Source organism: Adiantum capillus-veneris, chromosome 8 (assembly GCF_014529385.1).
Source record: "Adiantum capillus-veneris isolate H3 chromosome 8, ASM1452938v2, whole genome shotgun sequence".
NCBI classification, from domain to species: Eukaryota; Viridiplantae; Streptophyta; class Polypodiopsida; order Polypodiales; family Pteridaceae; genus Adiantum; species Adiantum capillus-veneris.
The window spans coordinates 83,174,902-83,202,419 of NC_140938.1; the positions used below are offsets into that span (position 1 = coordinate 83,174,902).

At 44.3% G+C, this 27,518-nt stretch overlaps 1 protein-coding gene across 2 annotated transcripts in view; it reads left to right on the forward strand.

Annotated features, from left to right (window-relative positions):
- Positions 1–10,224: 10,224 nt before the first annotated feature.
- The window catches only part of LOC147452462 (putative E3 ubiquitin-protein ligase SINA-like 6), a 58,530-nt gene continuing 41,236 nt past the window's right edge, over positions 10,225–27,518 (forward strand). Inside the window, exons 1-2 of one of the 2 annotated variants that reach the window (XM_086518145.1) lie at positions 10,225–10,693; positions 10,906–10,962. In XM_086518145.1, coding sequence (XP_086374271.1) covers positions 10,427–10,693; positions 10,906–10,962 — 324 coding nt within the window. In that variant the 5' untranslated portion in view covers positions 10,225–10,426. The remainder of the gene's footprint in view (positions 10,694–10,905; positions 10,963–27,518) is intronic. The other variant, XM_086518146.1, reaches the window with a different exon arrangement.

Here is a 27,518-nt window from a genome sequence, read left to right on the forward strand (position 1 = left end):
GCTACTCAAATAAAAGGTGGTAACAGTAATGTAGCCACTTCTCATGGTTCATCTGCGAGTGGTAAATCACATGTTCCTAATGCTTCTGCTGGTACCAATTTTTCTATGAATTTTGCTGAAAAGGGCAAAAAGAAGATGCCTTGCCATTATTGTAAAGCTAATGATCATTTAATCAAGTAGTGTCCTAAGTTGAAGGCCAAAGAGGATAAGAAGAAAGAGGTTGGTTCCACTATGAATGCTAGTTCCACTATAAATGCTGCTATTGTTGAGTCTTCTATGAAAGAAGACTGTGATGCCAATGTTGATGTAGAATGGGCTTTTAGTGCAGAGTGCACTTATGATCCTTCTGTCCATGATGCATGTTTGTTAGTTTCTGCAGATGCTCAAGTGTGGTACTTTGGCAGTGGTGCTACAAAGCATCGCCTCTCATCGTGACTTGTTTACCTCTCTCTCGAGGATGTCCCTCATGGGAATTCAATCACTTGTGCCAACGATGCCTCTTATTCGATCAAGGGAGTTGGAAAGATTGTGGTTACTGCTGCAAATTGTAGTTCTTTCATACTTGTTGATGCATTGCATGTACCTGGGATCAAGAAGAATCTTTTTGCTAGACTTGGACTTGTAGTCAAATTTGTGGATGACAGATGTACAGTACATGATCTCAGTTTTGATGATGAAATTGTTGCACCTGGCATTTTATGCCATGGGTTGTATAAGCTCACTTTGATGAAGTGTGGGTAGAATTTTGCAAATGAAATTGTGGATGTTAAGGCTATTTCAGATGCAAAACTTTGGCATGCATGTTTTGGACATTTGAATTTTGTCAGTTTGCTACGTTTTAAATAATCTAATATGGTTATTTCATTGCCACCTTTTGAAGCACCTATCAAACATGTTTGTGAAGGTTGTATTTTGGGTAAGATGTAGTGTTTGAAGTTTCCAAAGGATGGTTCAATTAGGGCCACATGCAAATTGCAGCTTGTATATTGTGATGGTTGTGAGCCCATGCAAACTCCGTCCTTGAGCAATTACCTGTACTTCGTGACTTTCGTTGATGATTACTCCAGGCATGCGTGGGTGTATCCCCTTAAATCTAAGTCCAAAGTGTTTATGTGCTTCAAACAATTTCTGTCTATGGCTGAAAATGTCACACAATGTACTATAGGCACCCTCCCTTCCGATCGAGGGGGGGAGTATATGTCTCGCGAATTTAATGCATTTCTCGCTAGTCGTGGGATAAAACACCAATGTATTGTGCCTTATATGCCTCAGCAAAATGGTGTTGTTATAAGAGGAAAAATAGGTCACTTACAAAAATGGCACTATGTATGGTAAAAAGTGAAGCTTTGCCGCATTCGTTTTGGCTTGAGGCCATCATGTGTGCCACTTGTGTACTTAACAGGTGTCCTACAAAAGCTTTGCACTCTATAACTCCATAAGAAGCATGGCACGATAGAAAGCCTTCTATTGAGCACATGCGTGTTTTGGGATGTTTGGCATATGCTTTGGTGCCAAAAAACGTAGCGCAAAAAAATGGATGATAAGTGTGAAAGCAAAGGTTACATGTTGTATCATTTGCAAACAAAACGTATCTTGGTTTCACGAGATGTTGTGTATGTGGAAGATTCTGTTCAACCCTTACTGTCATATACTAGAGACAATAATGTAAGCTCACATGACATTTATGACACTTTATTGCCTCTTTTCAATGGTGGAAGTTCGAACATAAATTGCAATGAGGCAAATGTACAGCCTATGGGGGTTTCTGAAAATGTTACAAATCAGCCTATTACTGATGCAAATGTACATGATGTACTTGATGAGGAAAGGGCTAAGAATGAGTAGGCTAGAGGTATGCCTAAATGGCTGGTGCATACTTTGCATGACAGTAAATTGGATGGTGATATTGATCTCTATAAGGCTCAACTTGTTGCAAAGGGTTATGTACAGCAAAAAGGCATAGATTATGAAGAGACTTTTACTTTTATATGACTACTATGTGTTTTCTATGTGCATTGGCAGCTCATTTTGGTTGGGATGTACATCAATCAGACATTGTTATTGATTTCTTGAATGGTGACATATTTGAGAAAGTTTATGTAATGCAGCCTCGCATTTTTGTCAAGAAAGTACAAAAGGATAAAGTGTGCAAAATGTAAGGAAGCTTTGTATGGGTTGAAGTTATATCCTCGTGCTTGGTATGAGAAGGCTGATAGTCATTTGGTCAAATGAGGCTTTTGTAACAATCCGATAGAAAGCATATTGTATGTAAAGCATGAGGGTGGTGCAGTTCTCATTGTGGTTCTCTATGTGGATGATTTGCTGATCAGGACCAAATAAGAGACATATTGTTGAATTTAAGACTGATTTGAATGCTACTTCAAGATGAAATATTTGGGGATGTTGCATCATCACTTGGGTATACAATTTAAGCAGTGTGATGGTGCTATTGCCTTGTGTTAGGCAAGTTACATAGAGACATTGCTCTGTAAGTTTGGACTTGAGGATTGCAAACCTGTTTCCACTCTCATGGAAACAGGTTTGAAATTGATTCTTCATGATGTTGGTGATGCTGTCAATGTCACTCTTTACCAAACTGCTATTGGCTGCCTCATTTCTGTATGCAACATGAGGCCGGGTATTCAATTTGCAATCTCACAGGTAAGTAGATTTATGCATGGCCCAGGGTCTAGGTATTGGCAGGCTGTTAAGAGAATGTTTTGCTACTTGAGTGTCACTGTACATCTTGGCTTGTTTTATCTCAAGGGGGGTCATTGTCGCCAAATTTACATGCTTTTTTGGACTCAGATTGGGCTGGCTATTTTGACACGCGAGTGTCCACAAGTGGTTTTTGTTTCATGCTTGGCAGTTCATGTATCTCATGGTTGAGCAAGAAGCAACCTATTGTAGCCACTTCTAGTTGTGAGTTTGAGTACAGAGCAATCTTCACTGCTACAATTGAGTGTGTATGGCTTAGACGCCTTATGGCTGATTTGGGTGTTGGACAGGACACTACCAACACTATCTACACCGACAATCATAGCACATTGGCAGTAGCAAGGAACCCAATTTTTCATGCTTGCACAAATCACATTGAGGTGCATTACCACTATGTCAATGAAAGGCTCTCAGCAGGAGAGATCAGCTTGGCTTATGTGCCAACACAGGACAACCTTGCATATTTTTTCACAAAGGCATTGTCTCATGAGAAGTTCAAAGCTTTCCGCAAAGCTATGGGCTTACTCCCGTTTGTGGACTGATCATGTCCTCAAGGCATGGCACTTCCCTTTACTCTATGTGCCAGCTCTCATTCACCGCATCACTCCTAGGGGGGTTTGTTACCATATACATATGGTAGTGATGTGTGTGAACACACTTAGAACCACCGAGGCATTTTTTCCTTCACTAGGAGGTTTTTTCCCCCGTGCATTGTATAAACGCTCATCACTCTAGGGATATATTATCTTTCCATTGCACACTAAGTAATACACTCTCTATTATGTGCCTTGAGCTTCCTTCGTCTTCTCCAAGCTGTGTGTGTTTTCCTGCAACCCTAATTCCAACACTCAGTTGTATCCATTTAGTGAATCTATATTTTGAACTCAATCAATTGTTCAGTTTATCACCGAGTCAGTTCTTGTATTCTCTACTTTAACTATGATGTTCACTAGTCTGAAGTCTTATGTCTAACTCTTCTGAATATGTTTATCCAATATTTGAATCTATGCATTGTTTGATTCTGTCTTATCTAGTCATCTAACGATTGAAGGTTTGAACCTCAATCAAATCTTACCAGATTCACCTGGTATTCTGTCAAGTCACTCTTAGTCTACCTCTGGAAGAGTGTCCAGCTCCAACTCTTTCCAATACCCATATGAGACTAGAAAATATCGATGGTGAGAGTCCAACAAGCACTTTCATTGAGGGATTCCGAACTAAACTTCTTTACTTGTACACCGATAAATGTTCGAGTGTTCACTATGTATAGATTGTGTATATCACTTGCATTCAAGAACTATTTCTAAAACTCCTTATCTATGAATTTTTGACAAATAAAATACACCCTTTTTCTATTCAATCTGTAAAATTTTCTCCCAATTCCATTTTACGGTACCCTTTTGTATGTGGAAATGTGAGAAAAAATGAACTTTAATAAGCCCTTCTGCTACACTCATGTGATAGTCACATAATTATTAAGTGACCTCTCCCCCTCGGAGGATAAATGTAGTGACAGAAATTAAGCGTTAGAAACAATGAATTAAAGTTGGTAACATGTATTCCAACCCACATGTTACAGGCAATGTTTATGTACTTTATGCTCAAATATAGTAAAACTAATCACTTTTACTTCTTCTGCAGGCTTGTAGAAGGAGATATAATCAATTTGGGCATTGAATTTGATAAGTGAACTAACCTCTTATTGGACACAGAAGCCAAAGAGCTCCTGAATACTAAGATCATTGGAATCTCCACATATACAATCGAGATACTCCACTATGGTTACAAGATTTCCCTTTACAAACTACTCCTCCTTGTTAAGAATACTGAGAATCAGGCACCAAAAGACATGTTCAAAGAATGTGGCAATGAATTCAAGGGGAATGACAGAGCCATCTTAACTGACAAAAAGCTCATATGGCATTTCAATAAAGAGCTCATTCACGCTCTATTGGAGAATCCATCGACCCTTTATGAAAACCTGAAGTACCAGATAGTGCGGGTAAAATAACTTCAATAGAATTACAAAGATATTAAACAGAAAGCTAAGATACATTGGTTTCAAGCAGGGGAACGAGGCAAATGCAAACAAGCACCACAACAATCGAATGAGTAAGTCAATGAGACAAAATCACCCTCGTCGACATCTAATTTCCTTCCAAGAAGCAGAGGCACATGAAGAGGGCAACTTTGTAGTCTACCTCATCAAGTGCAAGATCAACAACATGTATTTACATAGGCATGACAAGTGATTTTGAAGCCAAAAAAGGAGTACACATCAACAATAAACTTGTACAACAGATGTAATCAATAGCAATTCCATGGACCAAACAAACCATTCAACCAAGCAATTCATTTGCTGCAACACCATTTGCCCCGATACATATACATATCTACATATGGAAGAAATACATGTACACGCAGGCCGATAAACAAGTCCCACGTATCGATGACAACGAATGGCTCACAACATACTACCACTACAATTTTTGAATCCCTCACTTTGCTGCCTCGAATGAAGACAGTGGGAAGATAGACATAAATGTCAATATTGTATTGTTCATATGCATACTGGCAAAAAAATCCGAATCTTTAAGCAGATTAGCTTCCACTTCCACAACCTCTCTTCACATGACAACATCAATACAATACAATATCCAAAAAGACATTTTAACTACGAAGTGCTCAAATCAACAATAACCATTGATTTCATTTACGAATAATGAAGACTTCCATTCTCTAGCAAACTCTTCTATCCCTCTTTAGCAAATCCCTCTCCACATTTCCTCCCACATAATTTGATCCCTGTCAGTAATTTATCCACAAAGTTGTTTTCTTGCTTATGCATTTCTCCCTGTTTTGGACTATAAATCGTATCTTACATCTTACACTTGTGATAATTTTTCTTGATAACATCCACTAACTTTCTTAAGTACTCGTTGTAGGTTTCACCTCTTTTCTATCTTCAAATGAGAAACGAGAGAAGCCTATGGCCCTATAGCTAGCAAATGGCCTAAGTGTAAATGTAAAAGCTGTCACTGTAGAGTATCCCTATACCTCCTTCCAAACTTGAGCAATCAAGGTAAAGTAAGTTTTCTTCATCTATCTATAGCTTTCTCTCTATCTTTATATACTAAACGGCGACGGTGAGCTGCGATGACCTCACTATCCGGTAGGTGTCCCCTAACACTATTTGACACCTCCTTTTTTTGGAGGGGATCTATGGTCCCAGATCATTGTTGATCATGGGCTGTTCGATTATTTTGGAGGAAAAAATATGGTTTGGGTGGGATTTGACCTCACAACCTCCACATCACGAGGCGAATGCCTTACCACTACGCTTGTGTGCGTGTTTTGTTAAGCAAGGAAGATGGTAACATTATATTGTGTAGTTTTGGTCCGCTGTGGTCCTAGTTCACACCAAGTTCACTTTGAGTTTACAACGTGTTTGCATCGAGTTCACAACACCATAATATGTAGTACACATAGCTTGCAAAGTTCACATCAAGTTCACATTTAGTTTACATGCAAGCTCACAATGAGTTCACATTTGTTCAATTTAATCTCTAGACCATGGACTCATCTTTGGTACACCCATCTTATTCTCAATCAAGCATAGTCAATTTTCCTTTATTTCACGTAGAACGTGTGTGTGTGTGTGTGTGTATGTGTGTGTGTGTGTGTGTGTGTGTGTGTGTGTGTGAGAGAGAGAGAGAGAGAGAGAGAGAGAGAGAGAGAGAGAGAGAGAGCAACATGTTGTCACAATCGGCAAAAGAAATGAGTCCTGGTTGTCGACGATCACAAAACTTGGTGCAAAACATATTTGAGGAGGAAAATACTGGATAAAAGGTTGTCCTCGTGCTATAGAATGGTTATGCAAAGGTGAATGTTGGGATGCAATATATAAGATGCATTTCCAAACCAAACAAGGACATACATAGATTCACATCAACCACCTAGGAATAAAGTAAACATGTACAAAGTGCATTGAGTATTCCAATACATAAGTTGAATTGTCAAACTGTGAGAAACGAAGTGCGTGTCTATTTCATATATAGATACAATGATCGAGATTGAGCATGCGTACTAGTGAGGAAGACATGTGGTTAAACTAAACTTAAGGAAGCTTTGACAAACTGAAAAAAATGCAAAAAGCATCAGTAGATTATAAAAATTGAATCGCTCTACCGACCTGATAATCGTATACGGGTGTCATCCAATTGTGTAAGCTAGAGGAAAATGTTTAAGTTACATAAAAGCAATGTGAATAGTTAAACATTTCGTCTTGCAGTCAGACGCAAAGTGAAAATGCTAATTATATAGTGCGTGTCATGCAGAAGTGCCATACAAAAGTATGGTGGAGAGTTGGCACTATGATCTCTCCAAAAATTATAAGAAACGAAAGCCGTGCCCTGCCCGTTTATGTGTTGCACCAAGCAAACGCATAGGCATGGGGAATTGGATGCAAACAATGAACCTTGCAGTGTCGTCGAGCTGGAGTCATGGTTGTGCAATCGAATCGTCCACTATTGTGAATATGTCCTTTATGTCACACAAAAAACAGGAGTTACCACAATTATCATTGTCTTCATCACGTGTGTGTCCTCAATAGCAATCTATAGTGGCATTTTGGGATTATGCTATGTAGAGCATCCTCTACCCTTCTTTCAGAAAAATATTTTAGGCTGACCAAGTAAATATAGTGAGCCTCAACTTCCCCCTCCACGTGGCTCACTCTTCTAGTGATGAACGTGGAGAACTTTTTATACTTCCCTGCTATATGCCAACCATAGGTGTTGCAAATTAAAATTTCATGTAGTATCTTAGTGAAAGAAGTGTCAAGCTGTACTAGAATAGGAGTCTGTAATTGGTTGTCCCAATAGCTCCTTTCAAGGCAAACTTGTGTACCTTTGTACATGTTGAGGGTGACAATGCTTCTTTACGAATCAAGTCACTGATAAGAGACCCCTTTCTAAGCAAGGGAAATATATGTGCCTCCCTGGCCCGTTTGTTGGCTTTTTAAAAAATTTAACGAATCCCTCTAGGTGATGCTAGTGAGCTGTCTAGACCTCCGACTAGCATCCCCCCAGCGCTGACCAACACCACCCCAGTCATCCAGGATGTTGCCTTCATGCTTGTGACGCCCCCTTCTTTGTCTCCGATTATGTATTGCACGACCTCGATGGTATGCTCCAGCCCCGACGTTTCTTATGCCACCTGCACCATCTTCCTGGCCGACTTCATCTGCGTCTCCCTAGCTGATTTGCTGTCTTTTTGAAAAAAAATTAATGAATCCCTCTAGGTGATGCTGGTGAGCTGCTTGGTAGCCAACGAGTCAGCCAGTACTGCGGCAGCCTGCACATCCACCCTGTGTATCCTCCTCCTCCTAATGAAGGAGTTTTGGTCTGTTTCTCAACCTTGGAACAAAGGAAATAATAACAGCGCCATGAAAAGCAGCGGTGCAAAGTACGATCCTCTGTATCTTTCTTTTTCTTCTTCAACCTACACTCAATCCTCAAGGTGCATCAACCATCCAAAAACTAAGGCTTTCTACCCAAGAATGAACTTCCAAAAGAATACTCATCTCCAAATCATGAGCATTCTTCAACTTGGAGCATGCACTAATACATACGTAATCATTGTCTTTGTAGATAGTAGACGGAAATACATTTGTCTCCATTTATCGTCGTGATGGACTATAAATGGTCTTTCTTCCAAAACTACTGTAATGTTCCTGGAAATATAGAAGTGAATTTTCAAGTAGATATCCAAAAAAATTATCAAAGAAGATGTCTACACAAAAAGCACTAACTTCTTTCAGAATGGAGATTTGCATAATGCATCGCTAGCTCAAATATGTGCACTTTGGTGAACAAATACGAGAGAGGCAATATAAAGAATGCCTTAGGCTTGCAAGAAACAGGGGCAAAAGCCAGAAAGATCACCTACAACTTAGACAACCAACTCTATTAAGATCTTACTTCTTGTAAAAATTTCAAAAACCGTCATCACAAATCCACTTAAGCATTGTATCTGGTAGAACTTGTCCCCTTCAGAGCTCTGCGTTTACTTTTACTCAATAATTTTCCAAAAGAAAGCAACGAGAACATTTTTATGTGCTCTTCTTTGCAGGGAGCCCGCATCTCCGAACTAAGGGCATGTATTGTAGACTGCCTACGTGAAACATGAGACGCATTCGAAGCTTTGATATGAGATAAAACCATGTTACTTTCCTCATATACTGTCTCTAGCTTATCCCTTTTTCACTCAAACAAGCATCTCACGATACTTTAGTAGTAATTTGACAAACTGCCTCTCCTTCAAAAGAGCGTGAAGCTCAACTTTCGTAACATCATCGGCTTTATAAATCAACTCTTCACCCTCTTGAGTGAACTCCCTTTGCAGCCTTTGCGAGAACCCACAAAGGCTTCATTACAGGAAACCGTAGCTTTGAGCTCACTCTTAACTTTCTCAAACTCCAATTTTAATTTGCCCCCCCCCCCGCTGCTATCGCTGCCAAGGAGTTATTGGCTCTGTTTTTGAGATCCCAACAACAAACAATATTTTCCAGGTTTAAGGTCTCCTATCCTAGACCGCGTCCAAAATTGGGGAAACCTAGTAATGAAGCAAACCTTCGTGCTCCAGATGGCAGTGGTGGGGTTGAGCCATCAGCAAACTGACCCTGTACTTGCGTCCCACACCATACAAGAAGTTTTGGACAAATTCTCACAATAATTCCCACATTGTGACTTACCTCAACATCAAGAGCTTCTGTGAGGGAGGCACCATATACCTAGCTAGGTACAATTGGGGGCAGGGGACCGCTGGGCCGGTAGGGGGGACTGATGGTCCCCTGCTCCCAATTGTACCTAGCTAAGTATGCGGTGCCTCTCGAGCAGAAGCTCATGATGTTATTCATTGTATGAAAAACACTGGAAAAGACTCTGTTTTCCTACATGAGAAAATTTCTAAATCTTCTTGTGGATGTACCAAGAGGTGAGCTTCAATGGAGGAGGACAAGCTCCTCCTTTGCAATCATCTCCATCACCAGGCTACGCACCTCCAACGACGGCACCTTCTAATCTCCAAAGATAAAAGAAATTTGTAGCTTTTCATAAGAAGACTGATTGTCTATCAATACAAGATGCTAAAACTAGAATTTGTGTTGGTTATGTAGGCTCTGGAGATGCATTGCTTCATTATTTTTAGACATAATTGCCTTTTTCTTGCAAGAGAATTTGTGACAAATTACATGCTAATCACTCATATATGGATCCCAACTGTCGAAAAGGAATATAGATTAGAAAATCTTGAACAATCCAACCAAAACGAATACAAGGGTATTTTGGGAATTTCCAAAAATCAAAGGGGTATTTTGGTAATTTTCCCTTGAAAGAAACGTCTCGAGAGACACCAAGAGAGAGAGAGAGAGGGGGGGGGGGGGAGAGAGAGAGAGAGAGAGAGAGAAGAAGCCTGTGATTCAAGAGGGAAATGGCATAACCAATTTACCACCCTTGGGTGATAGAAAGGCTATGGTAACTTTTACACCCACACACACCCACAAACAAGAGCGTCGTAGGAAGCTATCCCGAGAGACGGAAGAGAGCGATGGGAGGCCTACGACGGAGATGGAGGCCACACAGGTTCGCGCAGGTGGATGAATTAACATGATACGGGTATGCCCTCTTAGTTCTTGGTGAAGTCAGATATGGTGAGGTTTTCTACGACCCTGTGCCCCAGTGAGGAGCCTCCTCCCGCCAAGCGCCTCAAGACAAACAATCAACAGGAGGAGAAGGAGCAGGAGAAAGAACTTCAGACATTGCCCAAATGTCGACGCTCGACTTCCTCCTCTACCAGCACTTGCAGCACCAGCAGTAGGAGCACTCTCGGCTTCGACGATTTGCATGCCTCCTTTGACCTTGATATCCTGGATTGCAATATTTGCATGGAAGTTCTCTCGCCCCCCATCTTCCAGGTGTGGCTGACTACCGTATCTTGATCTTTTGGCTCGTTTTCTCTGTATGCATTCTTGGTGGATCCGTTACCGCCTGCATATGCACGTATGTTTTTGGGTAATATAAACGTATGGCAATACCATATGCATATATCATCTTGGTAGTGTGAACACATTTTCTTTGTGGTTAGCAATCACTGTATATGCATGTGATTAAATGCTTGGCAATGCAGGCATGTGAGTTTTGGCTATATGGGCAAGAACGTTTTTATTGTCTTCACATGTCGTTGGTAAGGATAATTTGTTTTCTGCTCCTGCTCATATTTTCTTGGTAATTTGTGCGCATTTTTTCGTTGTTAACAGTCACTCCATGTGCATGAATACTTGGGTGATCAGAAGATAATGCCATAATGCCTTGGTGTGTTGTTGGTCTTGTATATGGCTTTGGAAGCTGTAGATGCTCCATCTCTACCCTATGTGGGCATGTACTATGCACTTTCGCATGTTTGGCAATGTGGGCGTGTGAGTTTGGGTTGTATAGGTAGGACCGTTTTTATTGTCTTTGCATGTCATTGGTAGAGGTCCTTGTATGGTGTATGTCTTTGGAACATGTAGATGCGTGATTGGAAGGAATGGACTGGCTGTTTCCCACCATTTCGGTCCAGAGTTATCTTTTTGCTTGTGTATCACTCTTATGTTTCTCTATGTGTACTTCTCTCTCTCTCTCTCTCTCTCTCTCTCTCTCTCTCTCTCTCTCTCATACCAAGGTTTAATGGGTACTTGAGAATGACTTTGTGGCTTCTGAAGACAGTTATTGTTTGCTTGTAGGCATTTTTGGTGGCTTTGTGGGTGGCTGAGTGTACCTTTAAAGTCCTATAATAGTTTTTTAAAACTAAAAGGAACTCCGTTTTCTTGACTGCTCCTTCCTATACTTCTGCCGATCCCCCCCGCCCCTCTTCTCCCCCTCCTCCCCCTACTCCTACTCCCACCCCTCCCGCTCCAGTTCCACAGTCGACTCAGGGGGCAGGGCCATCTCCGACTGCTAGGAGATCTCTTGGCAGCACCTTTGCCACGAGTCGCTTGGCGAGAGAGGGACTGCCTTTCTTGCGACCCCCTCTATAGGTACAGACGTCTCCCTTTGCAGCAGTCCCTCGAGGGCTGACAAGCTTTGACATTCGGCGTCGATGGGACTTCTTTGCCTACGACTTTACACGCTTTCTCGGCAACTCCTCTTCAGACCTTGAGGCAGCGTGCTTCAGGGTTCATGTTCTGTTCCTTGCAGCCAGGGGGTTAAAAGCCTTGGACTCAGCAGTTGGCTTCTCTTTTCCCCTTTGCGGCAGGGACCAGACTGAGTGGACCTTCGACTCAGTGTTGGAGTGGCTGCATACACAAACCCTAGAGTTCTCTCATCACATGGGAGACCTAGGAGTTACAGACATGCTTTTTACTCTGTGGCCATTGGCCAAGTTTGCGGTGACTCCTCTAGATGCAGCAAGATGTAGACACATTATGGTTTACTTCTTTGTTGATACTCAGTGCTCGCCATGCTATGTATACATTCATGAGGACTCCTGGATAGAGGAGGTTGCTTTACGTACGGCTCGGGCTACTTGGGCTTGTGCCAGACACTCTTTGCAGTCACACCTATCTAGAGGACGCTCGGATACGGATTACTCTCTATCCAAGCTAGCCTCGAAGATAGCACGTTTAGCTGCTGCGGCAGCATCTGTTCTTTCTCGCTCCCCATGAGGATTGTCTCATGGAACGTACAGGGACTAGGTGGGCCCCAGTTTCAGCGTCAGAGGGGTCGATTGCGTTAGGAGCTTCAGTGTTGCCTTGTGGGAGGAGAGATTGATCTCCTTATAGCATCATCTATGTGAGAGCCGCATTAGACGATGTGGTCAACTCTTGCACGGACGATATGATACTTTTTGGTCAGATGCTTTTGGACCTGGAGGCATCCAGGGTGGGGTATGTATGACTATTGCGGAGTCTCTACAGCAGGCTTTGTGGGCAGAGGGATTATTGTGCCAGACAAGGTTCAGTGAATCACTATGCAATTCAGGGTTGCCTTGTGGGCTTCGTGAACATATGTGCGTCCAATGTGGCGAGTGCGGTCACCGATTGTTGAGTCTCTGCCGCAAGCAGAGCAGTGGTGCATTGGGGGTGACTTCAACATGTTGGGAGGACCCGTCTAACAGGATTGGTGGTAGCCACGCTACTGTGCAGGGAGTTGAGCTGGCAGCTTGGGAGAGGTTTTGTATGACTGAGGGTTTCGGATGTGTGGCAGCACTCTAGCATTGTGAGGCCCCCAGACAGCCTGGCCTTCTCTCGTTCGGACCGCGGAGTGGGAGGAGTGAATCTATCGCGGATAGATCGCTTCTACACTAGTGACTTTTTCTATGACTTGGGTGGGACAGTTGGCATCGTGGCAGGGACTTCCATCTCGGACCATGCACCAGTGATCCTCACAGTGACAGATAGGCAGAGGTGGGGGAGCACGATGCTACGCATCCCTAAGAGGGTCTTGCTGGACTTCGCACTCAGAGAGCGAGTGGAGGCCCTTTGGACAGAGAGCTTGGACATGTAGGATTCTCCTGCTGACAGAGTGGCCTCGGGACTAGCTCAGCTTAGTCGTTTCTTTCTTCAGGAGTCCTTGACTCGCCTTACTGCAGCGAGAGAGGAGGAGCAGCGTCTTAGACGGGGCGTTGCTTCCTTGTAGAGGATGCATGAGCATGCTTCCTTGCAGAGGATGCATGAGCAGCATCCAGACAGTCCTTGGTTGGAGGAGCAGTTTCAGCAGGCTCGCCAGGAGCTTTTTAGCACAGAGAAGCGGCGCCATGAGTTTGCTTTTCACCGACAGGCATCTTAGTGGACGCAGGTGGGTGATAGAGTGACTGGTGCTTTCTTCGAGGCAGTGGGACCTCGGCATATGCATGCCAAGGTCAGTCAGTTGAGGAGGCCCGACGGGTCAGTTGCTTCTAAGCCAAAGGACATGCGTGCAGTTGTTACTGACTTTTACCGTGAGTTACTATTTGCAGAGCCTTAGTCAGAGCGTCAGGATGCATGCAGGGAGCAGGTGTGGGCACAGATGCCGTGCCTTGTGATTGAGGAGATGCGTCAGAGACTTGGGCTTCCACTTAAGCTTGAGGAGTTGCACACGGCTCTTAGTGCACTCCCCCGTGGTAGCCGTCCAGGTGAGGATGGCTTGACTCCCAGTTTTTTCTTGGAGTACTGGGACTTGCTTGGCCTAGATCTGTGTAGTGCTTTCCAGTACATCTTGCACACAAGAGAGATGCCTGACAGCATGAGTGAGGTTCTGATCTACCTCATTCCCAAGGAGGGTGGCTCCTTGGATGAGATTTGACAGTGGCACCCCATCACCATCCTCAACTCAGCCTACAAAATTCTTACCAAGGCTCTGAGTTTGAGGATCCAACCACTTCTAGAGAGCCTTATACATGGGACTTAGACTGGTTTTGTTAAGGAGCGTAGTATTCTTTACTTTTTGAGAGGCTTCTGCCCTAGCGAGGCTTCGTGGTGAGGATCTGGTGATTCTTCTTCTCGATTTTGAGAAGGCCTACGACAGAGTTGACTGGGACTTTCTGGAGGGCACTCTACGCAGGATGGGCTTCTCAGATGCTTGGATCAGAGGGGTGTCAGCTTTGTACAAACGTGCACACAGTCAGGTACTTTTGTCAAGAGGTAGAGGCGATCGTTTCATGCTCACACGTTCAGTCAGATAGGGCTGTCCTCTTGCCCCCTCTCTCTTTCTGTTCTATGCTAAGGCGATGAGCAGGTTTTTGGTGTCGCAGTAGGTTGGTTTGCGAGGCTTAGTACTTCCTATTCGGGGAGATGAGCATTGGACGCTGAGTTTGCTGACGACTCAGCCTTGTACTTGGATGGCCAGGAGGCCAACCTTCACAGGTGTGAGCAGGCTCTTGAGACCTTCTGTTGTGCATTCTGGCGCACTGGTCAACTGGAGAAAGACAGTGGCTTTCTCGGTTGGTAGTGCTCCTGTGCCCGATTGGATGCCAGGTGAGGGTTTCAGGTGGATTCCCCCAGGGACTGCAATTCGGTACATGGGCTGTCAGGTTGGTCTGGACTTGTCTCCCGAGCAGCATATTGCTCCCCTCCTCTTGTCTATTAGGAGGAAGTTGTTACACTGGAGCTCAACACGACTTTCTTTGGCTAGCAGAGTAGTAGTGGCCAACCAGGTGTTGTTGGCGACTATGTGGTACATCACTTCTTGCTGGATCTTCTCGAGTTCTTGTATTAGCCAGGTAGAGAGGCTGATCAGGAACTTCCTTTGGTTAGGACGTGACACTCAGATAGCCCGAGCCAAAGTGGCTTGGCAGGTCATCACTCTTCCTTGTTCACAGGGAGGGCTTGGGATCATTGACCCAGCGCAGCAGAGCAGAGCCCTTCTTGGGAAGTTTATATGCAGAGGACTTCTTCCAGGTGAGGAGCCCTGGAAGGAGTTCTTGCTATAGCGGCTTCGTGCTAGGGTGCCTCAGGTGGGAGGCCCCTGGCGACCTTCGGCCAGATGGATCTTCATAGAGATGCGCAGAGTTGGTTTGAGCAGGAGACTGGAGGACCGCTTCGCTGTGAGTTTGCTTCGATCTTGGGAGTATTTGCGGCGAGGCCTGAAGCAGCGACAGCCTACTTGCACGGAGGAGCGCCTACGACAGCCCCTTGCCCCATGGTTAGCACTCAGAGAGGCCACTTGGTTGGTAGTCGGCCTCATGTTTCCTGGGGTCCCATGGCAGCGGGTCCAACACGCTCTTTAGGTGACTGGTTAGAGTTTTCAGGCTTGTCAGAGGAGTTGCAGGGTACAGGGCACGAGAGAGTGCAGAGCATATGCCAGGACATCTCAGAGGCAGTTCCAGCTGAGTGGCTCACACCTCTCAAGCCAGTAGCACCCTTGTGGATGGCAGCCTTCACACGACTGGAGGTTCTCATCTCAGTTCGGGCCTGCTCAGAGACTGTTCCCTCCCTTTTTTTCGAGTTACAGGGTGAGGGATGCTTACAGTGAGTTGCAGTAGAGGCCCCGCAGGTGGCAGAGTGCTGTTTTCAGAGGATCCGAGTGGTGGGCATCTGTGGAAGGACTTGTGCCATCGATCCTGACCGCCCAGCTCTTGAGACTGGACACTGGAGACTGTGGGCTTGGGAGTGCTATCCACTGGCACGAGTACAATGGGATCCTGGAGAGTGGCTTTGGAGAGACCCTTTCTCTTTTGCAGACCACCTAGGTGTCCCTTTCTTTCAATACACTGTTCAATTGGGACGTCACATATTGGTAGCACAAAGAGAGGTTCGCCCCATTGCAGCACCTCATTGGCAGGAGGAGGGTCTCACAGTTGAGTTCTTCGCAGCCTTTTGGGAGAGGTTGTGGGACTCGAGACAATCGAGGCGTGTCACCTTGTTTCAGTGGCTGGTCGCACACAGAGCTACAGCAGTTGGGAGCTGGCTAGTGCATAGTGCTCTCTCGGCCGCATGTGCAGCTTGTGACCATCTTGTGCTGTACCACTTCATACGTCAGGTATTGGAGGATGGTCTAGTCACCTTGACTAAGATCCATACACAGGATAACCCGCAGATGTTCTCACCAAGAGTCTTGCTAAGGCTCAACATGAGCATTGCATACAGTTGGTGGGAGTTGGTTAACTTAAAGGCCTCATTTATGCCTTTAAGTGGGAGGTTGTTGGGTTAAAGACCTAAATAATGTAACAAACTGCTGATGTGTCGAAACCCTAATTTTGCTAAAACCCTAAGCCTAAAATCAAAAACCCTAATTCTGTCCGAAACCCTAATTTTGCTAAAACCCTAACCCTAAAATTAGAAACCCTAATCTGTCCGAAACCCTAATTTTGCTGAAACCCCAACCCTAAAATCAAAAACCCTAATTTTGTCCGAAACCCTAACCCTAAAATCAGAAACCCTAACCCTAACCCTGATTTGCTGACGTGGCGGGCTGACACGTGGCTTGCCATACGGATTTCCGTGATTTACGATGGCAGCTTTTTGGCTTTGCTTTTGGACCAGATGCTTTTAAGTTTGAAGGCTTTTCACTGTAATTGCTTTTTAGGCCAAGGGCCTTTAAATATGAGGTTAGGGCTCATTCTCTGGCATGCTTCCTGGCGAAGGTGCAGAGTCTGGAGTTTCGGCTTGTACCGTGTTGATGCAATATAAAGAAATACCAAAAGGGGCGCCAAGGTTTGGGGCCAATACTCTATGGGGTGGAATTCCGCCACTTCGTGTCGCACGTTGTCTCTCTCTCTCTCTTTCAATTCAGTTGTTATTGAAGTGCTAAAAGTTTGTTCAGTATGTTCTTTTCTATTGGCCCGTCTTGTGACAGTGGTATCAGAGCATCAGGCGTGTGCTTTTTTGAAAGCTTACCGGTCCTACAAAAGAGCAAACAGAGCTATTGGAATTTTATTTGAGGCATCTCCGCCGTCCAACCCGGACTTAATAGCCACTCCCACCCTTACTTCATCGCGCATCGGGCGCGCTCCCGTCTGCACGGCTCATATCTTACAGGGCATAAGCCATTAAGATCACTTGCAAAGAATGTTCCATTATTGGTTTTGAGTCATTGTTTTTCTCAAAAGTAGTGCCATGTAGATGTTTATGTCTATAGCTACCAAGCCGCACACTCCAAGTACTTGGGAAGCTTTCAAGAATTTTTTTTTGTCCAAAGTTATATGGTTTTTGACATCTTCCTTCGGATTGCAACTTCTGGCAGAGTGGGGTATCCTGAAATGCTTGCCATGGAAACCCTAGCAGATTATATCTTGAAATTTCTTGACATCTCTCACTAGATGTCTCTTCACGAGCAGATGACCTTGGAGGTTTAGTGCGATTGCTATCTTGGGACTACCATCGCCGCCAAAGCAACACTGTTTGTCCAAGAGCTGATGGACCATGCTGTGCTCGGCTACGACCTCATGGAAGGGACCTAACCCTAATTTTTGGTGCAGGTTTCAAGATGGAAAGTCAGTCGACTTTTTGAGCTCGACTGATGTCGAGATTGCTTTTTAAGTTTGAGTTTTGCTTGATCTTGTTTGGTGATCCTGTTTGAAATTTGTTGAAATGGATGGTATCTGTTTTGAACCTGTTTTGGTGCCGATTTGAATTGTTTGACTCTCGTTTGATACTAGTTTCAGTGATTGGTGATTTTACTCCCAGGTGGAGAAGCGAGAAATACTGTTTTGGTATTGTTTGAACCTCGGAATGACGCAGGTCGATGCCTGGGGAGCGTTTCATTGTATGTTTGAAAACCTCCTAACGACGCAGGCCGATGCTTGGGGAGCGTTTGGTTGTATGCTTGTAAAATAATTGTTGTTGTGACTCCCGACCCGGGACTGGATGGTTATGCGGGAGGAGTATTAAGAACTCTGAGCAGTGGTTACTCTCAGTACCTTCAAATGACGCAGGCTGCGGTCTTGGGGACTTTTGGTTGTAAAAGGCCTCTATATCTCCCGGCCCGGACCTTTTTAGATTATGCTGGAGGAGTGATGAGGGAGTCGTTGAATATCTCCTGGCCTGGACCTTGTTAAGTTATGCGGAAGCAGTGTTCATCGGTGGCTTTATGTTTCTATGTCTTGTAACATGCATATGTAAGCATTTGTGTTGCATTGTGATGTGCTAACCACTGAATATTCTTAATTGGATGAGATTGCTTGGGTATGTACTTTTAGTGCATCAAGACGCCCGTGGAAGATCAATACGGTTTGGGTGTGATGGCTAATTTTACTACGCCGGAATATCAAGAGTTCCGATCTGGACGAAAGGAGAAGCTAACTCCTTGATCAAAAGAGCAGAAAGGAGAAGCTAACTCCTTAATAAAAAGACCAAACTGATTGTCCCTCGGAATGTCCCTCTGAAATTTTTGAGCTAACTTGAGTTGTTTTGTAGATATGCTGTAATCGTGGACGATTACTCTCTTTCAAGAAGAGGAGATGTAACAAATTGCTGACGTTTCGAAACCCTAATTCTGTTGAAACCCTAGCCCTAAAATAAAAAACCCTAATTTTGCTCAAAACCCTAATTCTGTTGAAACCCTAACCCTAAAATCAGAAACCCTAATTCTGCCAAAAATCCTAATTTTGTTGAAACCCTAACTCTAAAATCAAAAACCCTAATTGTGTCCGAAATCCTAATTCTGTTGCAACCCTAACCCTAAAATCAGAAACCCTAATTCTGTCCGAAATCCTGACCCTAAAATCAAAAACCCTAACCTTAACCCTAATCTTGATTTGCTGACGTGGCAGATTGACACGTGGCCTGCTATACGGATTTTCGTGATTTACGCTGGCAGCTTTTTGGCTTTGCTTTTGGACCAGATGCTTTTAAGTTTAAAGGCTTTTCATTGTAATTGCTTTTTAGGCCAAGGGCCTTTAAATATGAGGTTAGGGCTCATTCTCTGGCATGCTTCCTGGTGAAGGTGCAGAGTCTGGAGTTCCGGTTTGTACCATGTTGATGCAATATAAAGAAATACCGAAAGGGGCGCTAAGGTTTGGGGCCAATACTCTCTGGGGTGGAATTCCGCCACTTCGTGTCGCACGTTGTCTCTCTCTCTCTCTCTCTTTCAGTTCAGTTGTTATTGAAGTGCTAAAAGTCTGTTCAGTCTGTTCTTTTTTATTAGCACGTGGTGCCCGTCTTGTGACAGTGCTCTGATACCACTGTCACAAGATGGGCGCCACGTGCCAATAGAAAAGAACAGACTTTTAGCACTTCAATAACAACTGAACTGAAAGAGAGATGACACGGGGTGGCGGAATTCCACCCCAGAGAGTATTGGCCCCAAACCTTGGCGCCCCTTTCGGTATTTCTTTATATTGCATCAACACGGTACAAGCCGGTACTCCAGACTCTGCACCTTCTCCAGGAAGCATGCCAGAGAATGAGCCCTAACCTCATATTTAAAAGCCCTTGGCCTATAAAGCAATTACAGTGAAAAACCTTCAAACTTAAAAGCATCTAGTCCAAAAGCAAAGCCAAAAAGTTGCCAACGTAAATCACGGAAATCCGTATAGCAGGTCACATGTCAGCCCGCCACGTCAACAAATCAGGATTAGGATTAGGGTTAGGGTTTTTGATTTTAGGGTTAGGATTTCAGACAGAATTAGGGTTTCTTCTTTTAGGATTAGTGTTTCAGCAAAATTAGGGTTTCGGGCAGAATTAGTGTTTTTGATTTTAGGGTTAGGGTTTTAGCAGAATTAGGGTTTTGGGAAGAATTAGGGTTTTTGATTTTAGGGTTAGGGTTTCAGCAGAATTAGGGTTTCGACACGTCAGCAGTTTGTTACAAATAACCCCGTTTTGTACATTTTTATACTTTGTCCAAGATCACATTGAACCTGGACATATTTTTTTAAAGCCACTTATAATAAAAGTGGGAAAACCCAAAACTCACTTATTGAGTTTTCCCCAAAAACGTGAGCTCTCTCTCTCTCCCTGCTTCGATCTCTAGTGCTTCCTCTCTATTGCACTCCGCCTCCTGCTTCTAGCCCCAATCGTGCACTACATCGTGACGTGCTATATTTTGTCACATTGAACCTGGACACATTTTTTTAAAGTCACTTATAATAAAAGTGGGAAAACCCAAAACTCACTTATTGAGTTTTCCCCAAAAACGTGAGCTTTGTCTCTCTCTCTCCCTGCTACAATCCCTAGCGCTTTCTCTCTGTTGCACTTCGCCTCCTGCTTCTTGCCCCAATCCTGCACTATATCGCGACGTGCATCTGCCGGTACCCTTTGCTCCACGCTCTCAAATGCTTCCAATGCTTAAGAGAGTGAATGACGGGCAAAAGTTCTTTATCATAAACTGAATAGTTCTTTTCTGCACTATTGAGCTTCCGACTAAGGAAAGCTCTTGGACGACCATGCTGTTGAAGCACAGCGCCTATGGCGACATTGCTCGCATCCGTCTATATCTCAAAGGGGTCGTCCCAAGAGGCAAGGATAAGACATGGTGCTTCTGTCATCACCGCAACATTGAGAGCTGCGAAAGCCTCAATGGCTGCTTCGGGCAAGTCTACACACTGACAGCGAGTCTTTACCCCTTTCAAAACATCAATCATAGATGCGGCAATGCATACAAAATTCTCTATGTGCGAACTATATGCTTGACATAAACCAAGAAAAGAACGCACATCATATGTAGTTTTGGGCAAATCCCAATTACGTACCTGTTCCATCTTCGCGGGGTCTAGCTTGGCGCCTTCTGCAGAAATGATATAACCCAGATAAGTAACTTTAGTGAGAAAAAATTTAGATTTCTTAGCTGCAATATACAATTGACACTCATCCAAACGGGTCAATACTCTTTCTACATCCTTTTCATGTTGTTCCAACAATGTAGAAAAAATGAGACTATCATCAAGAAAGATGAACACACATACACCAACCATATCGTCAAAATGGCCTACCATGAGACGATTGAATGTACCCACGGCACCTGGTAGTCCAAAAGGCATGACTACATACTCCCATTGCCCTCGCTCTGTGCGAAAAGCGGTCTTGAAGATTTCGCCTTTGAATACCTTTACCTGATGGTATCTACTTTTGAGATCAACCTTGCTAAATACCTTTGCCCTATTGAGCCTATCAAGGATATAATCAATGCGAGGCATTGGAAACTTGTTCTAGACGGTCATCTTGTTCAGTGCCCTGTAATCAACACACAAACGAGACGAACCATCCTTCTTGCAGACAAACAAAATAGGAGCAGCAAAAGGACTTACACTAGGACGTATGAATCCTCTAGCCACCAACTTCGTAGTTGCCGCTCTAACTCTTCTTCATGTGTCTTGTTCAAACGGTAGGGAGCCTTATTGACCGGCTGTGCCCCCTCCATAAGCTCAATGCGATGGTCCTCCGGCCGCTGGGGTGGGAGACGGGGTGGAAGATCATCCTGCAAAAAGAGATGCTTAAACTTGGTAAACAAAGCTGAATACCTGTCTGGAGCCTGAATGCTCTGGGTAACTGGAGCAACATAGATGAATGTCGCTTGTGCTCCTCGTCGTAATTTACGCTTTACCTGCACATGAGAAATGAGAGGCAAAGAATGCAAACCCTCCTCAACACGAATGATCATGGGAGAGTCACTCTTGGCATTTAGTGTGAGAGTGTTGTCCTCCCAATCAATGAGAGGGTTATGCTCACGAAACCATCTAATGTCCAAAAGCATATCACATCCTGAGAGATGAGATACGACAAATTTTCTACAGAAAGCAGCTTGTTGAGCCGTAAACAACACATCACGACACTCTTGCGTGATGAGAGAATCCATACCGGGAGCGAAGCCAGACACCTCAAGAGGAGATTTCTTCCTAACCTCTAGGCGGGCTCTCTCTACAAGAGGCACTAATCACATCATGCATACTGCTTGGATTAAACAATATGATAAAATGCTGACCCTTTACATGACCATAACACTTCATGAGAGACTGTCACGTGACACATCCAATGTCACAAAGTGATGACGTGGCGGACAGCAGAAACCCTAATTTCTGCCAGAAACCCTAAAATTTCTGCAAACCCTAATTTTTGCCAAAAACCCTAATTTCCGGAAATCGCGGAGGCGGATTATTAAAAAAAAACAATAAATTTTTTTTTTCTTGGAAAATGATGAGCGACGCGAATTTTGCTTTTGCTTTTTTTTTTTATAAAAAAAAAAAGAGAAAAGATTCTCTAAGAGAGAGAGAGAACTGATGCTTTTGATTTTAAAAGCTTTTGGGGCTCTGCTTTTGGGCATCCCTTGTAACCTTTAAATTAGTGGTGAGGGCCTCACTTCTCAGAGCATCTGGACGCAGAGTCTGAGAGTGAAACCCTAACCGCTCTCTTGTACTTTGATGATTGATTAATATAAAAAGAAATACCGAAAGGGGCGTTAGTCTTTGGGGCCAATATCTCTAGGCACGGAACTCCGCCGGGCCAGTGCAAATCTATTGTGATCTGTGAATTGTTTTGAAGTGGTTATTTGGTGCTGTCGCGGTTGATTCTTGACTTGGAGTGTCCAAGTCTGTTACAGTGGTATCAGAGCACGGCCGATTTCTCTTCTACGGGAAATCCGATCTCCGAATTTTTCTTTCCGCGGCACCTATGGCTTCAGGCAATGATCAGTCGACTCCCTCTGCATCTGGAGATGCGGGCTGGGATCACAACGAAGATTCAGGCAGAGAGTATGGCCCGCCTTGGCCTACTTAGGCGGAGCGGCGAGAGATAGAGCGTCGCCAGTTGATCAGCGATGCAACAATGATGATGCTCAATTTTGCCAAGGATCCAAAGATGGCAAAATATATGAACCAGACCTCTTTGGAAGAGGTACAGATGGAGTGGCAGAGAACCACAACACCACTCCCGAAACCCGCTCTCAAGAAACCTTCTGTCTCCAAGAAAATATACGGAGCAGGAACTGGAGAACATGGTTGATGCACGATTTGCTCAGCTTTTTGACACGCAAAAGAAAGCCAAAAAGCACGGCAAAAAGCAGAAAAAAGGCACTGACTTCCCGAGATATTTGGGTCGTCGGTCGACATTTGACAAGGCAAAGAAATTGAAGAAGCGCGTCAAGTTTGAAGACCTACCCAGTTCTTCTTCTTCTTCTTCTGACAGTTCTTCTAGCTCCCCGGATTCGAGCGAAGAAGACAGAAAAGGTAAAAAGCGAAGCAAGAAGCAATGCTTTGGAAAGGGCAAGAGAAAGGCAAAGAAGGCTAAATCTCGCCCAGAGACTGACAGTTCTACTGAGGACTCGTCTACAGACAGCTCAGATTCCGATGACGGAAAGTTTTATGCGAACAAGAAGAATTTTTACAAAGCCAACCAGTATGACTTTCTCGAGGATAAAAGCAAGAAAGTCCGAGAGTTTAAGGAAGGTGGCCACTCGATCAAGTTTGATACTTTTCAGGATACTCAGATGCTTCGAAGGCTTTGTCTTTTATACAGCAGTTTGACATCGCTTTCGCGGGAGGACGCTATTCAGAGCACTCCAAGATTCGGAGAGCTGCCTCTTACTTTAAGGGGAATGCTCGTACTTGGTGGTCCACGCTTCTATTAAGCAAGACTGTGCCAGTTACATGGCTGAGATTCAAGAGGCTTTTTATTTCTTCTTGGTTGACTCAAGAGTTTGAGCGAGATATACGAGCTGCTTGGAACCATCTCCGGATGACCAAGAGCGATACAGTGAATTCTTATTGTGAAAGATTCTGGAGCTCTTTTCTACCCGCCTCTTCATTCAAGAAGATCTCGTTCAGAGAACAGATTGAGCGGTTTACCTATAGAGATCCGAGATCACTGCTTGGAACAGAAGTCAGCTTCTATTCAGGAGTTGATGAGTCATGCGAAGCGGGGCTTTGCCATTCACTCTGGCAGTTTGACCTACCCCACAGATAAGGCCATGACACAACGAGCCGAACAAACTTCTGGGAATGAAAATAGAAAGAAAAAGAGCAAGCCAAAGAAAAAGGATGCACAACCCAAGCTTACTCCTGAGGAGAGAGCTCGCTTCATCAGAGAGGGGAAGTGCTTTGGATGCGGGGAACATGGACATATTTCCGCAAAGTGCCCTGATAAGGCACAGAAAGAACAGAATGATAAAGACGACGACAGGTCTGAGAGTTCGAGAGCAGCTGAGGAATGTGGCAGAAAAGGCAGATAGAAAAGCAGAACTGGTACCACATGGCGTGGGACTTGCACCGAATCTAATGAATGAAAGTACAAACTTTGCCGCTTTCAGGGCAAAGTGAAGGATCAGGAAGCTCTTTTGAAGGAGCCAAGGCCAACTTCTTTTCACTTGGAATTGGCGGCTCGATTTGGAACTACGCCCGACAGACTGACGCCACAGGCGGAGGTAGTTCCACTGGCACCCGGATGGGATGTTGCCATTACACCGAGCATTGGCAAACTTTGTTTGCAATGACAGGGGTGTTCAGGGCACGCGAGTGACTTTCTACTCGGGATCCCTTGGTACCACAAGAACTACGCCGTGGTTGACTACCGGGCCGAGAAAGCGACTTTGATAAATGAAGGGCTTAGAGATTGTACTTGATGAACTTCAGTTTTCTTACTCATTCTTTTGGGAGAACTGAACGATGGATAAAGGTTGAATATGTTTTGACCTGAAGAAAAGAACGCCAAGATTTTTTTTCTCCACGCTCATGCCGATTGCTTTTGAGAGGGCCTGAAGATCATACCATTGATCTGATATCTGGAAGCACGCCACCGAATCGGCCACCTTATCGTGTGAGCCGAGTACAGAATGAAAAGATTATGAACTCAGTGAAAGACCTCTTGGAAAAGGGTCTTGTCCAGCTTAGTACTTCACCGTATTGCTCTCCAGTGTTGTTGGTTTTGAAGAAAGACAGATCTTGGAGAATGTGCATCGATTATAGCACTCTCAACGAAATCACCATCAAGAACAGATTTCCGATTCCTAGGATTGATGATATACTCGACAGGTTACAGGGATCCTCGTGCTTTAGCAGGGTTGACTTGAAGAGTGGATATCATCAGATCAGGATAGCGCCAGGAGATGTCTACAAGACAGCTTTTCGGACGACTTTTGGGTTATTTGAGTTTTTGGTGATGCCTTTTGGCTTAACCAATGCTCCTGCGACATTTAACCAGATGATGGACAGGATTTTTTGAGAGTACAGGCTATTTGTTGGCACTTTCTTTGACGACATCATTGTTTTCTCCAAGAATGAGGCAGAACACAGAGATCATCTGCTTCAAGTCTTTCAGGCATTACGAGATCACACGTTAGTGATTAATGCAAAGAAAAGTGAATTTTTCCTACCAGAGATACACTTTTTGGGACACATTGTGTCAGCAGCAGGAGTGCAAATGGACCCGGCCAAGATAGAGACTATCCGTGATTGGCCCGAGTTGAGGAATGTCCATGAAGCTAGAAGCTTCTTGGGACTGTGTTCGTACTACAGGCGGTTCATACGAAAGTTTGCAGAGGTTGCTTCCCCTTTGCATACCTTGACACAGAAAGGAGTACCTTTTTCGTGGGGACCCACAGAGGTGACTGCCTTTCGGACATTGAAAGAGAAATTGACTACGGGACCTATTTTGACTTTGCCGGACTTGCAGAAGTCATTTGAAGTATATTGTGATGCTTGTGGTCGTAGACTGGGTACGGTCTTGATGTAAGAAGGCCATGTCATAGCTTACGAGAGCCGTTTGTTCTCTAGGCCGGAGATGACAACACAGATCTATGGGAAAGAGCTTTTGGTGGTTATCCACGCTCTTACTCAGTGGCGGCATTACCTACTCGGAGCGGATTTTACTGTCTTTACAAACCATCAGAGTTTGCGCTACTTCTTGTCACAGAAGCAGCTTTCGGAAAAGAAGATGCGGTGGGTGAACATCTTGTCACAGTTCCACTTCCAGATTGTCCATGTGCAGGGTCAGAAGAATGTGGTGGCAGATGCTTTGTCTCGGAAACCGTTGGTTCTGGCTATTTCCGCGATACATCATAGGAGCTTCGAGGATATGGTCGATCAGTGTGTCACAGATACAGATTTTGCAGATATTTTCACACGGATACGGGATGGGGAGACAGTAGCTGGATACTCCCTTCGGGAAGGCTACTTGATGAAAAAGACTATGTTGTGCGTTACACAGCCGTTGAGGGAAAAGGTTATGACTGATTGCCACTGTCCACCTTTTACGGGTCACCGCGGCATTGCTACCACCATGAAAGGGGTAGAGAGATTTCTTTTGGCGGAGACTGAAGAAGGATGTGGAAGAGTTTGTGCGCAGTTGCTTGGTATGCCAGAAGGTCAAGTTTGACAGGCATAAGGCACAGGGATTGTTACAGCCTTTACCCATACCCACCCGCCCCTGGGAAAATATTGAAATGGATTTCATTTTTGATCTCCCGAGAATACAGAATGATCACGATGATTTTCCGATTACATGGCACGTCTGAGACGATTCTCTCCGACATAGACCCCAGATTTATGAGTTGGTTTTGGAAGGCAATTTGGGAGAACATTGGCACGTAGTTGCAGTTCTCGTCATCGTTCCACTTGCACACTGACGGGCAATTTGAGATTGCCAATTCACTGATTTTAGATTTATTGAAGTCTTGTATCTCGCATCAGAAGACTCAATGGGAAAAGAACTTGCCTTTGGTGGAATTTGCCTACAATAACACGATACACTCTTCGACGGGGAAGACGCCATGAGAGATTGTTGAAACTGCTGCGAAGGTTCCATCCTTCCTGAGCACGAAAGATTAGAAATTTGAAGCGGATGAATATTCGCGAGATTTGGATACGGCTTTTGCCAAGGTTCGCGAGACTTTACAGAAGTCTCAAGAACGACAGAAAAAGGCATCGGATCGCCATCGTCGCGACTGGAAACTGAAGGAGGATGATTGGGTGCTCTTACTTTTGAGAAGGCATGCCTAAGAAAGAAAAAGGGAAAGGAGAGGCTTTTTCCAAAGCTTAGTATGTGATACTACGGACCTTTCCAGATTACTGACAAGATAAATGATGTCTCCTTCCGATTGGAACGGCCAGATACTTGGAGGATTCATAATGCATTGCATGTGAGTCTCTTGAAACCTTTTAGAGGTGATGTGCGTGATGATGGGGAGCCTGATGAGCAACCCGAAGTGGAAGAAAACGAGGAGATCCTTGTTCCTGAACAGATTTTGGCACATAACGATACGAAGAAAGGTAAAGTCCGAAGGCGGTTCTTGGTTAAGTTCAAGAACTTTCCTGCATTTGATGCGAAGTGGATGGAGGAGGAGGACCTAGCAGATACTCCTCGGATTGTGAAACTTTACCTCGATGTTTTGGTTTAGCATAGTCTACTCCAAACGGAACTC